Source organism: Cydia pomonella, unplaced genomic scaffold, assembly GCF_033807575.1.
Source record: "Cydia pomonella isolate Wapato2018A unplaced genomic scaffold, ilCydPomo1 PGA_scaffold_146, whole genome shotgun sequence".
NCBI lineage: Eukaryota > Metazoa > Arthropoda > Insecta > Lepidoptera > Tortricidae > Cydia > Cydia pomonella.
This window is the reverse complement of record NW_026907789.1, coordinates 423434-441214: the sequence shown is the minus strand read 5'-3', so window position 1 is coordinate 441214 and position 17781 is coordinate 423434. Positions and strand designations below refer to the sequence as shown.

At 37.2% G+C, this 17781-nt stretch overlaps 1 protein-coding gene across 1 annotated transcript; it reads left to right on the top strand.

Annotated features, from left to right (window-relative positions):
• The first annotated feature begins 452 nt into the window (after nucleotides 1-452).
• LOC133533272 (beta-1,3-glucan-binding protein-like) lies at nucleotides 453-17615 on the top strand. Its single transcript, XM_061872229.1, has 8 exons — nucleotides 453-628; nucleotides 3389-3613; nucleotides 6018-6271; nucleotides 8006-8139; nucleotides 8441-8607; nucleotides 9962-10186; nucleotides 12574-12719; nucleotides 16607-17615. The coding sequence occupies exons 1-8, from the start codon at nucleotides 499-501 to the stop codon at nucleotides 16787-16789; spliced, it is 1464 nt and encodes a 487-aa protein (XP_061728213.1). The 5' UTR covers nucleotides 453-498; the 3' UTR covers nucleotides 16790-17615.
• The last annotated feature ends 166 nt before the right edge of the window (nucleotides 17616-17781 follow it).

Sequence of the window (17781 nt, the reverse complement as noted above, 5' to 3'; positions counted from 1 at the left end):
GCTTACAATTGTACCCTTTAGAAAAATAGGTAGATTTCAGGCCGAGGGAGGTAGATAGGTAGAACGCAGGCAAAATAAGTAGATCTACCAAAAAGTTGGTAGATGTGACAACACTGGCTACCGGTAAACTGGGGTTACTTTAAATCGCGGGGAAACATTTTGGTTTCTGAACGATTTCATCATGTATTTCTGTTAAAAAATCAACTCCCTATTTCTCGACCTTAACTCCAAACCTATCTACCTACCTAGTCTCTCCGAAACATGTCGCGCGAGTGACTACAAACACGTGAGTGGAATTGGTAGAATTAGTTTAATGTCCTTTTTTCTCAAAAATCGATGATTAATGTTTCCCCACGATTGAAACTTCACACAGTACTTCTGTTGCTGGCTGTATTTTTTGACCAGTTCTTACCATTCCTAGCTCAAACCAGCGCAAACGCACCGACTGACCACATCTATTGTCCAGTCTGCGTTCAGTCACCGCCGCGGTCAGACGTCATGTACAAAGCTATCGTTTATTTATTATTGATCGCCGCGTGCCGCGGGCAGCCCCGGGCGGCGCAGTATATAGTACCTAATGCTCAGTTGGAGGCTATTTACCCTAAGGGACTGAGGGTGTCAGTACCAGGTATGTTAATCCAGCTTATAGTTCTAATTGCAGAAAAGATTACACCCTTAATTTTATCACATTAGTGTCCATGTTCGGAATTACCCGGCATCATCTTTTAGGAAATCTATTAATCAAGAACGCGCCGGTAAAAATTATAATTTTATTTTTTATTTCAAACACCTTTAGTTTTATATGTAATTTGGATGCCATCAAAAACATAACTTGAAAAAAAAACCAAGTCTCAGTTCTTCTACCGTAAAAAGTATTGAGATCCATGTACTTAATACCAAATCGGTTAATTTATTCAGTCCCTACTTAAGGGATAAAAGATTTTAAATATTAATATGGTCACTATAAGATGTTGTTAGGTTACCTCATTACGTAATAACTTAAGCCAGAAGGTCCTTTAAGTAGGAACTGAATAAATTAACCGACTTGGTATTACATGGATCTCACAACTTTTTTTTTACAAGTTATGTTTTTGATGGCATCTCATTTATTTTTCTAGATAGTCCTATTTTTTCCTTTCTGGTACCTTCTACTTCTTGAATTCCATTATATTATACATATACAGGTACACTGATTCATTCACTGCAAATGTAACTTTTGCAATCCTATACGTTTATATGTAATTCTATACAGTTATTTAATGCAGTTGGTGTATCTAGAAAACTGGACCTAAATTGCAAAATATTTGAGTTTTTCTTTGATTTATACACTAAACACTAATTGTTTTCCAAATTTGAAGTATCTATGTCTGCTAAAAGTGCCTTAGAGTTTTGATGATCGGTCAGTCAGTGAGTGTGACAAAATCAAGAAACATTGACTAGTTATAATTCTTACACTACTCGTTCAACTTTAATGAAATTTGAAATATACTGTGCCTGTAATATAATGCCTGCTTGGTTACTGAAAATTCAGGCTTCTAGTTTTATCCATAACGAAGTTATAGGGGGGGAGGGGGGGGGGGAGGGGGGGGGGTCGAAAATGGGCTGAACTGCTTCGAGAAAAGAATGGTACGGCCGTGCCGCTTTTCTTATAGACTTGGCGGGGGCACTACTGTGCCCTCAGATGTTTTTCTTATAGGTAGGTACCTATATTCCTCCCTATTTTATAAACGGGCAAAAACATATTTTAATAGTCTTCATTATAAAATGGTAAGTACAGCGGCATCATAATAAGTAATTAATGTCAACTAATTTTTAAAGGAAATAATATTGCTTTAACCAACAACAAAAATATTAATTTAACAACTGATATCAAATGATCGTCTCAATTTCCCGTCCATTAGAGTAAGTTGACCTCCGGCTCTAAGATATGACAAGCAAAATGAGAAATAAACAATTGTGTAGGTATTCTTATTTATCGTGTATTACATGTAAATACCTATGTAATAACATCAATCTCTTAAGGAAAAAAATGAGTATTTTTGTTTTTCCTGTTAGTGTGTCAATCATTGTACCAATCTATGTTCAATTAAGCAATTAGCATTAGAAACTAATAGACAGGTAAATTCATCAAGTGAATTCAACTACAAAAGTATCATTCTGCCATCAGAATATTTAATTGATTCCATATTTGTAATCGCATTTTGTAATTTTTGGCAATTTTTATTGCTTGTGAAAAATTGATATGTAAAAGTACACCTGTGGCTTATTTGCTGAACTTTTGGCCTAGGGTGTATGTATATATGGAATATACAGACACCCTTATGGAAACAAGTTGACATCAAAATCAAAAAAATATTCAGCAAGTAATATATGATAATTGACACCATCCACACTACGAGTGTCAACTGATAATTTACTCCATATTAAGAGTGGTACCTAGTGGTAGTGGTAGTGGTAGTGGTGGTGGTGGTAGGGGTATTAGTATACCCCTATCTTAAAAAGCCGAATTGTTGGATTAAGTTATACTATTAAAATTCCCAAATCGTCCAGTCATTGGCTCAGCACAACGCAATTACCGCTAGCTCTCTAAAAAACTGCGCTAGCCAAAGGCATTGACCTATTATAGACTGAACCGAATTGCCTTATAAACTATGAATCCCGTGTTAGATACGCTGTTTTTATCTCAGATCTCGAGAGGTTTATTAGCCCGGGGTACCGGTTTGGATGGATGTTATTGTGGCTTTTCTAATTTAGTTACTTCTAAGTCGTTTAGTTTAAGTTTTAGAGAAGTATGAAGGCAATTAGGATTCTAGGAGGCTATTAGTTCCGCCGTGTAGGAACCGAATACGAACATTCTTTGCATACAATGCTGTATTACATAGATTTTTGTATATCGCGTGTTAGTGTCGCATGTATTTATACTTTTTTTTTTTTAATTAAGCAATTATGACATTTATGACACATATATTCTACTCGTAATCCACATGTCTTCTTCGCTCCAATGGATTACAAACAATGCTATTGGTTAATTCCCACACGTCTCCATTCATCTCCGCTCTTCTCCGCCTCAGTGGAGAGGCATCCTTAAGACCAGCTACACCAAGAACAATTAATAAAATAAATGTTCCACATTAAACATAGCAGCGGTAGCTTTCTTCTCGTAGTTAAGTGTCAAACTTATTATTTAAGCAACAAACATTTGGTAGGTAGGTAGGTCATTCACAAGCCCCCTATTATTCAATACAATACACAACCTCAAAATAATATTTACAGAGAGACATATATATTACATGATACATGACAACAGGCGGTCTTATCTGTTATTTAATAGATTTGGGTAAAAATATCCTACAACATGCCAACTTTATAATATAAATCTAATTTCCAGACGATGGCTTCTCCCTCTTCGCCTTCCACGGCAAGTTGAACGAGGAGATGGAAGGCCTGGAAGGCGGTCACTGGTCCAGAGACATCACCAAGGCCAAGGATGGAAGATGGACGTTCAGGGACCGAGAAGCGCAGCTGAAGCTCGGGGACAAGATATATTTCTGGACGTATGTCATCAAGAACGGCCTAGGGTATAGGCAGGATAATGGGGAGTGGACTGTCGAAGGTAGGTTTTACCTAAAAGTTTGAATTGTCTTCTTCTTTATCGTATTCTCATGACTAAAGCACGTGACGATTGTGGTCAGTTTTCACCAGTGCCCTCTCCTCCGCTCTAGATCTTAGGCCCAACTTGGCTGTAATGTGGCTGTAGTTTCCAACGTTTTTCTGTCCATCTCACGAGTTCCATACGTTCTTGCACCTCCTTGTCTTACGATTAATAATCATGAGCTTTTTCTTAAATGTAAAGTGTATAACAAATCATGCTTCGAATTGAAGAGTGTAGATGGCTGAACGGATCCGTACATTCCGCGATAACCTTGGTTGTCTAGTTGGCTGACAATCCAGATAAGTACCACAAAATATATGGCGCCGTGCACCATATATTTCACCTGTCAAACTCAAAGGCTCGATTTATCAATCTTCTGGATATCCGATGGAGCTGATTTGCATACATATGTAAGTCGGGTGACAGTGCAATATTATGGTACCATCGAACTGATCTGATGATGGAGACAGGAGGTGACCACAAGAACTGTCTTATTGTGTTTGGGGTTATTTGAATAGTCTCGACGAGAATTAGTTACCCGTTGTAAAAAAAGTACATTCAGCGACAAAAGCTTGTACCAAAAATTTAATTTTGACCAAAAACTATTTAACATATATACACACTGTCTGTGTACTAATATTTTTTCTCGAATCGTATTTTAAAATAACATTGATATATTAGAAAACACAACTTCGTATCATGCACCGATAACACAACTTAATGGATTTAACTCCAGAAATGTTGGGCATTTCTAAATCCCTAAGGCACAAAAGCATGTTCAATTTCAGCTCTGAACTAAATATGCGATCGAATAATCAGACGAAAAGTCTCCAGGGTCTGTTAGGTTTTCTAATAAAATCAGAAATTGAGTTGGTTATTCGCGTGCTGCGGCTAATGAGGTTTATTTTTAGTTCGGTAATAGTTTTGTTGCTAAGTTTTGTGCCGGAAAACACGCAGTCAACGCACGTTTATCCAAACCACAAGTAAAATTGGATACAGTTTTTGTACCACTATGTATTGAACAATGCCAGTATCACGGTTACTATCTAGTTTACTAACTAAGCGAGAGAAATGAGTAGACTAGATTCGTGCAAATAAAAAAATATTTAATTTAAAAAATAAAAATAAATAACGATCCGGAATAAGCGGGGGCCACTTAACTAAAATGGGTCGCAGGTTTGGTTTTATAAATTAGTGAAAAATAAAAATAAAAACAGGTTAGTTGCTAATAAAGAGAAGAAAAGCGTGCTACTAATGTGTACTTTTCACTTGATAGGAACAATTATTAACAGGGTCACTATTTTTGTGATACAAAGCGTTATATTAAGAAACAAAAAAAATTACGAAATTTAGACATGTGTGGGTAGAAAACAATTTCTAAGATACCTTACAAACTTAACAGCACACTTTAGTATCAAATAAAACCAAAAAAACGTTGCACAAAAAATAAGCCACAAACATACACTAACTACAAAGGCCGAGAAATAAATAGGACTTGTGTGAATTTAACCACGTTAGAGGGCGCCAGACAACAACCACCATTGTACAAGCTTTTTATTAACTTGCAATGTACCTATGCATGTACGGGTCAAATCTTGCAAGTTAAATTTGACCCACTTCCCGACTTCCAATGAAGCTGAAAATTTCCATACATAATTATGTACAATGCAATATAATGGTACCATCGAGCTGATCTGATGATGGAGACAGGAGGTGGCCATAGGAACTCTGTGATAATAAATAATTATAATAAATAATAAATATTATAGGACATTATCACACAAATTGACTAAGTCCCACAGTAAGCTCAAAACTCTCCCGTACATTTCGTATTTATTTATTTATTTTATTTTATTTATTTCAAATAACAAATTGCACCTTACAGCTAATGCCAAATCAGCACAAATTGGAACTTATGAACGTATGAACCTAGGTACTTTTATTTATTGGTGTGACCAGCGGCTGTAGCACGGTTGCATTTTTATCACTTATCACTATGTCTGTCACTTTCGCACTTACATGCTTGTTAGAACGTGACAGGCATAGTGACAAGTGATAAAAATGAGACCATGCTCCAGCCGCAGGATTCGTTGCGAGTGCGAGAGCGAGAGAGCAAACCAAAAATATTTAAAGTTGTAATGTCAATTAATGCAATCCACACAGGTTATATTTTGCACAGATAAAATAAAAAAATATATACGTAAGTCACTATATTTACAAAGGACATTCACTTTTACACAAGTAATTGAAAAAAAAAATAACTGAAATATATGTATGTATGTGTTATGTATGTAGTTATTACGTTCGCCTTTACCTCTTGTGAATTGTGGCTATATTTTGTACACTATAATTACCCTATTTTCAGAATTCGTCTACGAAAACGGCACCAAAGCCGACACAGGCAACAACCCGAACTACCAACCAGAAAAACCACTACCAACCCCAACCTCCACCCCTATCCAGCCCACCCAACCTCCCCCCAGTTGCCTACCGACCCCTACGGTAGTGCTGGGGAAGACCGTGTGTAAGGGGGCGCTTATCTTTAGTGAAGAGTTTGATAAAAGTGCCGTGAAAGATTTGAAACTTTGGGAGGGGGAGAACAAGTTTCCTGATGTGCCGGTAAGTTCCATGAGACTTAGACTAGAATTCGAATTTATTACAAGTTTTAACGTAAAAGCAGGTTTCCTCACGATGTTTTCCTTCACCGAAAAGCTAGTGGTAAATATCAAATGATATTTCGTTCATAAGTTCCGAAAAACTCATTGGTACGAGCCAGGATTTGAACCCGCGACCTCGTGAGGAAACCTGCATACATCTGCGAAGAAATTCAAAGGTGTATGTGAAGTCCTCAATCCGCATTGGGCTAGCGTGGGGACTATAGCCCGAGCCCTCTCGCACATGAGAGGAGGCCTGTGCCCAGCAGTGGGACATATATAGGCTGAATTATTATTTATTATTATTATTTTTAACGTAAAAGTCAGGATGTGTTCCTTATACTGGTTTTCTAAACAAAGCAGCAATTGAACAGCCATTGGACGTCCAGTTTATCTTCTAATTCACGTTCAGTTTATAAACTATAGTAAAACTTTCGCCAGAAATGAGCGATCAAGATATTTAGGAGACGCCACCTCATATCCGCGAGTTCACGACAGAGCATCGATGCCGCAATGGTGGTCGTAATATGTTCCTCATAATATATGTGTAGATAAAATAGTGTAACTAACTCTACAAAATTAGGTATTAAAACACTGATTCAATGCCTACTTATACGTACTTCGTTCGTTTCATTAACCCACTCGTATTTTAAAGCCTTTCATTATGTAGCAGTCACATAAACTACTATTTCTAAACATACTTTCATCACTTATCCTATTAGATTTGTTTATTATTTCAACATATATATTGCTAGAAAATTTTCTCTTCGGATACATCTGTCCGAAGTTGTATCTAGTCTAGTGAATAACAATATCTCACTAGATCTGTCTTGGATCTATTGGTTGGATCTATAGAGAATGAAGGCTTTTATTACGGCTTGGAGATGAATAAATGAAATACTTTATTACGATAAACATGGTATACATAAGATGGTAGGTACATTATTATGAGTAGCAATACATGCTTAGCCACAAAATGGCATGCATAATTAATTTTTACTCCTAAAATAAATATTAATGTGAAATGACATGCTATAAGAATAGTACATGTCTAGCGACAAATGGCATGCAAATACTTTATCAGTCAGTTAAATATATTTACAATAATAATTACATTGAATGGGGTGTGTATGTGTGGGGTGTGATGCAGTGGCGCATCATCCTCCCAGCCTGAAGTGGGCTATGTCATAGCATAAGAATAATATTAAGTACCCAATACCTACATATTGTAGTACATATTTGACCTGTTATTTTATATTAATGATAATGATAATGATTTATTTGCGTAAACATGGTAAATTGAAGTTGACATAATCATTATAAGCAGTAGGTATCACATGTTTAGCCAATGGCAGCATGCAAATATTGATCTTAAAATTAAGCTATATACATTATATACATTCATAAGAAACTATGTATTAACATTACATTAATTTCCCATTATATCTATTAATTAAATGTCACATTCATTATCATTATTCCAATACATAACTACACATAATTCATTTATAAATATCTAAATTTAATGTTATATTGACATTATTTTATTTATTATTACCATTATTCGTCAAAAAATTCTCTGATTGTATAAAAACATACATTTATTATTAATAAATGATGATGATGATGATCATTTTGGGGATCATCCTGGGATCGCAAACATTCTACCATGACCAAACTATATCACTGGATTTTTCAGGATTACCCATTCAACGTGTACATGACGCGAGGAACGATGGAACTGGAGAATGGACAACTGGTCATCAGCCCTAAGCTGTTGGACACTATGTATCATGAAGGTTTCGTTCAGGAGTCCTTGGATTTGAGCGATATGTAAGTTACACATAGTGGCTCTGTGAGGTATAGATTTAACGAAGCGAAGACACATGGCCCTGTATTCTGAAATATAATAATAAACTAAATCTATACCTCTTCACCATTTCGCTCGCTGACGAGTCGGTTGTAAAATGCGACCTGTAGACCTTCGCTGTCATTCAATCAATTATGAATAATAAACTAAGTACTTCTATTACTTGCCACCTAGATAGGTATGCGTTTTGGACGCGATTTCAGTATTTTTTTAAAGTTTGTCTTATACAAATCGCAGTTTTTCTATGAGACAATTTTCACACAGATGCACAGGCACCATAGACACTGCACAGTGCAAGCGAGTAGCAAACGGAGCCGACATTCTACCCCCTGTCACTACGGGGAAGATCACCACCAAACACAAGTTCAACTTCAAGTTCGGCCGAGTGGAGGTGATGGCCAAGATGCCCGCTGGGAGCTGGTTGATACCTGGTTTGTACCATATTTAGTATGATTGTCATTGTTCCTCCCAAAAAAAGTGATGATCATGAGAATAGAGAAAAAAAGTTCATAAAGCGAACCTTGGGCTCTGAAGCAGCAACAACAGCTCGCAAATAAATAAAAAAAAAGAAAGGAAAATAAATATGGAAAAGAAAAAAGAAAATATGCTCTAGAAATAGCAATTCTTCGTACTCTTGTCCGTATTATATTTGACGAATTCAATTCCTTTTGTCTTCATCCTGCGCGAGAATGCATATAATAAATAACAATTATAATTTCTAAAATATGATCTTAGGTTAAATAGAACTCACTGTTGCTGATCTTCTGGTTGCTTGCTGTGCAGATACCTATAACATAATACGGAGACGGTTGACCCAGACTGGTTTAGCAAGCTCATTCAGTTGCCTTTTAAAAGCCACATAACAAAACGGCTGTTGATTTATAAATTAGTGCTCAGAATTGTTCTCAAAGACTCAGTTCATATTAATAAAAACGAGACTGTTTTGTGTTTTTGTATTACCTATGGATCTTGTCCGAAATAAATGCTTTTTATTTATTTTATTTTATTTATTAACATAATACGGAGACGGTTGACCCAGACTGGTTTAGCAAGCTCATTCAGTTGCCTTATAAATGCCGCATAACAAACGGCTCTTGATTTATAAATTAGTGCTCAGAATTGTTCGCAAAGACTCAGTTCATATTACACAAGCAAATCAAGCATGGGCCGAGCAATCGAATTCTCCTTAAAATTACATTTAACATACATAACAATATTAACAATATACATACAAATATATCTCCCCGATTTTATAGCAAGTTGTTAGGGAACTCATACTTCTTCTTCTTCTTTTAAAATATGGCCTCCATCAAATCTATGATAATTTTACCAATGTCAAGTGTCGTTGTTCAGGGGTAAATTTTAAGTGTGCTCGTAGAGCATGACGTCGTTCGGTAGTTGCTTTTAGTAAAGAGATAGCTGGACTTTACTAAAAGCCACAATGGGTTGCCGGGTGTTTCAAGATTAGTTTTTCATTAGCTGCATACTTTCACGATAGTTCACTGCATAATAAGCTATCAATATTACACTTTAAACGACATTAATGAGCAAAACACGAAAAAATATTCTCGAGACGACTTTCTCATCTTGAATCTCAACGACAACTCCGGGAACTCATACATTCCACGGCTCTTCTCTTTCCGCACAAACTCTCATGTCACTAGAGTCCGGCGTCACGTAAACATTTCATAATGGCCAGCGTTCCGTGTTTCGAACTGCAATTTTTTAACATCCACTTTTTTTGCTACTAGATAATTTTTCATATTTATTACCTTATTTTTATAGAAATCAACCTAGAGCCCCGTGAAAACTTCTACGGTTACCGCCGCTACGAATCCGGCCTAATCAGGGTAGCCTTCGTAAAAGGCAACGCCGAGTTCGCGAAGAAACTGTACGGAGGTCCGGTACTGTCCGACACGGATCCGTTCCGGTCGCAGTTGATGAAGCAGAAAATTGGCATTGAGAATTGGAGCAGTGGGTTCCATAATTACACCATGATATGGAAACCAGGTGAGAGTATTGTCTTGTTCTTATTATTTACTGAAGGGTGAAACCAAAATGGTCAAGTAGAAAATTGGCATTGATAACAAGAACAGTAAGCTCGGTAATTCTATGTACACTCAAAGAGAATTTGAAATAGAGGTGGATTGTCAAAGGAAACTTTGTAGCGACGTAATTTACTGCCATCTTTCGGCACATAATTAAAACTTTTAGAACGCCATTTAACTTTGATCCTTATTACTTGACTGATATGTGTTCAATTTGCTTAGTATCAAAAAGTGGCGCCGTCTAACGGATCAAAGGCCAAAGGTATAGAAGCATTGTTTCGAGCGATGGCGCCATAACCTTTAGGTAGTGCCCGGTACTCTTTGGTACAGTATACTTAACAAGTATGATATATCATCTTTTTCCTACTCCTCTACTGTTATCCGTCATTTATGCATTCATTAACACGAATATAAGAACATACATAAAAGGTTTCAAGAAAAGTCTATATTGTCTATTCCTCATAACAGCACTTGTGCTTTTAATCGCTATAACATTACTGCGATTAATGGCTACCAACCTAACAAAATCAAAACGAATACAGTTTTAAACTAAGTGCATTGCTGCCAACTTACAAAATATTTTCATTTGGTTGCATAGTAAAAACAATTACTTCATAAGTCAGAAACACGCATGTGACACCCGTAATATAGCAACACCCATAGACTACGACGACCGCTTAGCGTTGCTTGTTAGTCTCCGTAGGCTACGGTGGCCAAAATCGAGAAAAAACTGTCCAAAAATTTAATTTAGCAAGTAACAAGTACCAGGGCCTCATGAGTTACGAGAAGGTGTCGCTGACCGGCCGGCCGCGGCCCGGGGCGGGCTGGGCGCGTAACAAGGTATGCTCGTGCGTCTTGGCTATATTCTTTTGCTTTGTTTACCTAAATTAAGATTTATTTTTGGTGACTCGTAGGAAAAGTATTGTATGCAACGTTGTACAAGTAGGTCAAAAAATGCTCGTAGCGTATTCCTTTACAATGTTCGCCTACGCCTTCGGCTCCGGCTCACATTGTAACTCACGGCACTCGCCTTTTTTGACCCTTCTTATACAACTGTTGCATAAAATACTATTAAATTGTAGTTTGTAAACTTGTGAAAAAAGAAATTGTGTCATTATTGCTTAGTCAAATAATTGATTACGCGTTTTAGTTGATGATTCGTGCATTTGTAAATATTTCCAGCTGGACTTGAAACCAACTCACAAATCTCAATCTTAGAAGTAAATCTTTGAACGACCGGTTTGGCCTAGTCGGTAGTGAACCTGCCTACGAAGCTGATGGTCCCGGGTTCAAATCCTGGTAAGGGCATTTATTCGTGTGATGACCATGGATATTTGTTCCTGAGTCATGGGTGTTTTTTATGTATTTAAGTGTTTATAAATATGTATATATTATATATATCGTTGTCTAAGTACCTTCAACACAAGCCTTCTTCTTAACGAACAGTTGAATGTTGCGTCATCGCCGTTATTACGAATTTTTCCATCTCACTCACACTTGCACAGTAGGGGGACTGGTCAAGGTATCCGTTCTAGACAGCCAGTAGACAGCTCAGTCAGTTGTCGGGTGTCAGACCGTCAACATCTCCAGCATCTCGTGAGGATGCCTCGTAGAGAGGCGAAACACGTGTCGAGTTTTTGTACTTTTGGTGGTGGGTTGTTATATTTATTTGCGTATTTATTTTTGCGGTGGGAGGGTGGGAACATTAATTGCATGTAAAAATACGCAAGTAAGTATAACGGGTTAGCACTGTTTGACTAACACGTTATTTTCTCGCGGATTAGCAAAGTAATATTTCTTGCTTTAATTAACACAAGCCTTATTGAGCTTACTGTGGGACTTAGTCAATTTGTGTAATAATGTCCTATATAATAAAATGCCCTTCGTTTTTTTTTTATGGAGGATAAGCAGGCGCTTGACCACAATCTCACCTGGTGGTAAGTGATGATGCGGTCTATAGTGGAATACGCTTACCTATGAGATACCTATTTAGTCTAGCCTCGAAGAGATCCGTTTAGCTGCCTCCTAAGCCTAGTCGGTAGTGACCCTGCCTACGAAACTGGGAGTCCCGGGTTTAAATCCCGATAAGGGCATTTATTTGGGGTTATCACGAATATGTGTTCCTGAGCTATTGATGTTTACTGATGATCCCTATGGATGATCTGTATAAAAAATGTTGTCGTCTAGTACCATCAACACAAGCTTATCGAGCTTACTGTGGATTGTCCAATATTTATTTATTTATAATGTTCTGAGGATCGAACTTAGTCTTCGCAAGCAGAGGCAATGGCCAACTATTCGACGTAGGCCATTAAATCATTTTTTCTAAGTATGAAGTTTATTTCGCAGATGGCATGGTGATGCTGGTGGACGGTGAGGAGTACGGGAATATCGAACCCGGCGAGGGATTCTACACAGTTGCGCGGCAGGCCGCCGTGCCGCATGCCGGCAACTGGTTACGAGGAAGCAGTGTCATGGCTCCTTTAGATCAGCTGGTAATTATGTCTTCTTCTACCTAGCGTTGTTTTAGCCTTTGCCAGGGTCCGCTTTCCTACTTGATGTCCTCAACTTTTCGCGACCCTGGGCGTCCTCTCGTGAGAGCCCGTTTACGCTCATATCTGCTTTCACGACATGGAGCTATCGCTTTTTTGGTCTGCCGTGGGGTTGGGGGCTGTCGCGAACGTATTGCGAACCAGCTAATATTTGCCAACGTCATGGAGTAGATGGCGCTAGTAGTCACGTTTAACTTAAGTAACCGCTTCTAGGTTATTGGGATTTTTTGAGGGAAGTTGAGAGGGTAGAGGAGAACGACAGTAGGAAAAAGGAGGTTGTGTGCGAACAAATCGACGCGGCAGTGATATTTGCTTTTAGATCAAGTCAAGAACGTTCTTATGGTGTTATTAGAATAATTATGTGTCTCGGGTATATTGTGACCCACGTTATCAGTACTCAGAGTGAACAGTGATCCAGTGAGGCTAATATGAACTTAAGGTAAACTTTGTGTGAGGAATGGGGTCGCTATAAGGGGAGGTTTGGAGGCGACTATATAAGCTCAAGAAACCAGGTGGATAATCATGTGATACTCATGTTATATGTAGGTAATAAAGGCGGACACCAGCACAACTCATATCGTCATCTCACTAAGTTCTTAGAAAGTTGTAGACCACTATTCAAGGAAATGGAAATTTTACCTCTGCCATGCATGTACATAAAAGAGACCTGCCTTTTTGTCAAGACAAACCCACACATGTTCAAAAAGAGCTCAGAAGTATTTAAACGTCAAGTGAGGCACAAACATGCACTTTACATTCCTCTACAAAGGACAGATATTTACAGGAAAAACTCTTACTGCATGTGCATAAAAATTTATAATAAGTTACCGGACAAATTCAAAGAATTACCAGAAATAATCTTTAAGAAAGAGCTTACTAAGTGGTTAATTGATAAGTGTTTTTATAGTGTAAATGAATTTCTATTAGATTAACATTTGATTGTATGAAATTTGTGACTATTAATTGAAATTTGGTAATGTAACATGATCTATTTGTATACTATGATAATTTTATTTTTAATTGATTTTATAATTTAAATTTGGTAACTTGACATATAATTAATTGTAAATGAATTTGATGTATGTATTTCTAATTTATATAAGATAGTGTTATGATTGCTAACTGGTCTCTTATGATATGTTGACATTTATTTACTGTGTGTATAAAATGCGACACAATTTTGCACGCCAATAAATGGCTGAATGTAAATGGAAACCCGAATAATCACCCTAACATCTTGTAACCTATGTACCTACATTCTTGCAAATAAACATTTATCTTATCTTATCTTATCTTATCTTATCTTATCTTATCTTATCTTATCTTATCTTATCTTATCTTATCTTATCTTATCTAACATCCAGGCCTCGTATAGGTATGTAGTACATTTACATATCGCTTTCCAGTATCCGTAAAAGCATTAGCTCATTCGATAGGTTAATAAGTATGGTGAGCTTGACGACAGGGGCCGTCAAGGGCTAGGTGAAGGCATATGTTTCCTTCGTAGTCAGCTGGCCTGCGACAAACGTAGCCGAACCACCGGAGGTGACATTCTTGTACGGAGATACTGGTAATTATGTATAGATATGTTATCCATCCATCTAAATTACCTCTACAAAATATGGCAACATCGGTATAATGGCGCTTTCAAGCTATCGCTCGCCAAGTCAGTTCAAGAATTAGATTTCTAGGAGTAATGTTAAATCATAGATAAAAGAAATAGTTCCATAATTCTGGCCTCTTAAAAAGTAAAACCACTATACGACTATTTCCATATAATATATATTATGTATGTATATAAAATACATACTACCCTTGTGATCTTAGGAATATCGTCTCATGTGAATTAAGTGAAAAATACAAGGATTGGCACACAATCTATACAGATGGGTCCAAAAGCGAAAGCAATTTAGGAGCTGCGTACCATGACCCGATATGTAATGTAAACAACTCTTATAAAATAACGTCAGAAATATGTATTATGTCGGCTGAACTATTTGCCATCTCAGAAGCCATATCATATGCAGTTAGTTCAAAACTTACAAAAGTTGTAATATTGACAGATAGCAAAAGTGCCTTGCAGCATGTAGCTCGCTGCACCTCTGGCACCAGAGGCACAGCGCTAGCGTACACAGTGCTACAGAAATTAAGAAGAATACCTGCCGATATGGTGCTGAGATTGCAGTGGATTCCTTCACATATAGGATTAAGAGGTAATGACGAGGTTGACAAGTTAGCCAAAGCTGCCTGCACGAGAGGGGCGGAGGTATATGTTACTCCAGAGTTTACAGAAAAACTACATATATACAGTAGAAAAACACGATGTACCTGGAAGGAACATTTTGACGAACGTTGCAAGGAGAAAGGTGTGTGGTACAAAACTATGCAATGTGAACCTCCTCATATACCTTGGTTCACAAAAGCAGATTTAAGTAGGAAATTAATTAAGATAGCTTTAAGGTTACGTTCTGGACACATTCCGCTTAACAAGTTTGCTTACTTGATGAAAAAAGAACCATCGCCAAACTGTGAGGCCTGCAATAAAATAGAAGACGTTCAGCATGTTTTGACGGAATGTGTACGGAATGAAGGCGAAAGATTAGCTCTGTTTCGCTTACTCAGTCTGAATAGGTTGGATATGGGTGGATTCCAGTGTATTTTGGCAGAGCCTTCGTCAGTTGAGGCCAAACAAATTTATTTATTTGTGTTAGACTATTTAAGTAGATATAAGACTATAACATAAATATTGACTGTAATATTGATTAAGGTACGATGGGGCTGACATAATCATTAAGGATTGTAAGTCCCTAAATAATAAAAGAATAAAAAAAAAAAAAATGTATGTATATCCCTAATAAGTACAATAATAGAGAAAGATTGATAATACAATGTGTGAATAAGACCAGTTCTTATCGAACACCTCAATTGAAACAATCGCTCACGCATCATGATATTAGAATAGAATATAAAAGAATTTGTTTTATTCATAAACACTCAAACAGTAATAGACACATACACACACACACGCACGCACGCACGCACGCACGCACGCACGCACGCACACTCACGCACGCACGCACGCACGCACGCACACACACACACAGTACAGTACAGTACAGTATTTTGTAACAAACTTACAAAGCCCGACCAGAAATATATGATCATTGTCAGGAGGCCGCTGTTATTCTCATGTAAACGGTGACAGTTCAGTTTAGTATAAAAAAATAGTTATAATTAAATTCCGCAATATGGCGCGTGATCATATATTACTGGTCAGGCTTTACAGGTTGAATTTTTTTCCACCGGCCATACTCTGCGTAGTGAATTTACAGGTCATACTGAACAACTTACTATAGGACCAATGCCGAAAACACAAAAAAAAAAAATTACTGTCCTATAAAAATCAGCGGCTTCACATCAGCCGGAATGTATGAAACAGACATTTTTTTTGCGGCATTTATCAAGCCTAATTATCACTTGGCATACACTTTAACTTCACTAAATCCAAACAGTAAAGTCGCCATCAGACATGTCAGAGCAGCCAAGGTGCTCAAAAATATCTGAACACGCGTCTATTGTCAAGGAGTTAGAGTGCGTGTTCAGATATTTTTGAGCACCTCGGCCGCTCCAATATATCTGATGACGACCGTACCTATTCCCATCAGCCACTTGGCGACTTGATCAGGATAGACCTAGATTGAGTTTTATCGCCCTTGGTTCCAGTTTTTTTTTACCCAAATAGCAGTTTAAAAAGCCGGCCAAATGCGTGTCAGACCACATATAATGGAGGGTTTCGTACCTATTCCTCAATAACTGATTCATGTTTTCAGTTCTACATCTCCCTGGGCCTTCGAGTGGGTGGTGTCCACGATTTCGCGGACACCGCGGACAAGCCGTGGAAAAACAAGAACAACAAGGCTGTCCTCAAATTCTGGGAAGCTAAGGACACCTGGTTCCCGTCCTGGCATGACGCTAATCTTAAGATCAAGTCTGTTCAAGTTTACGCTTTATAAGTACAAAATTTAAAAAAAAGTCACTTCAAAACTTATAGTAAACCTCTATTTAACTACCGGCTAACGGGTCATAAAAGGAAATATAAACTCGATTCTAAATTTAAAATTTAAACGTAACTGGCTGGCAATTTTTGATCACGGGAAGTTGACAAATACAAATAATTGAAATTCGAATATCCTTAGTTCACCTCATTTTTACGAGATTCTCAAAGAGGTCACTAGATGGCGCTGTGTTTAATGCATTGCTTAAAATACCGTTAGAGTCAAACCAAGATAAGTTGACAGCGATTTTGATAGCCCAGACGCTGCAAGTGTCAAGTAAACGTCATAATTACATAGAATTTTGACGTTTAAAATAACCCTTGCACCGTCTGGGCTATAAAACTCGCTGGCAACTTATCTTACTTTGACTTTATTAATTTTTTGACTGTGATACAAATCTATCCAATTTTAATAATATTGCTGTAGTGGACAAAACAATGTTTACTTGTGGCATAATGTTACCTTGAATGGTTTCAAGAATATTCCTATTTACTGAATTATGTGTATGTTAGTTGACATAATTGTAAGTATGAGAAAAAGACTTCATTATGAAATACTCTCTTTTTGTAGCATAAGAAAGTGTTCTGAAAATAAAAACACAAATAAGAAACAAATGCATTTTATTTATGTACAGTCAGCATCAAAAGTAGCGGATCAAATAACGTTTCATAAGTTAACGGCACCAATCATGGAACATTTAAGAGAAAATTTGGAGTATTTTCGATATTTTACCGACATCTGTAAAATTTCTACCGCTTTGTGCTTTAAAAGTTGAATGTCCTATTCGGTAAGCTACTGAAATTGGTTTCAATATTATTAACCAATTAAAACTATGTTTTTTTGCTCCAGTCATGGGATGTATAGCGCCATTAATTTTCAATTTCACAAATATCAATGAAAGATTAAACTTAAGCAGCTCTTTGGCTCTTATTTATGATAAAATGTTGCCA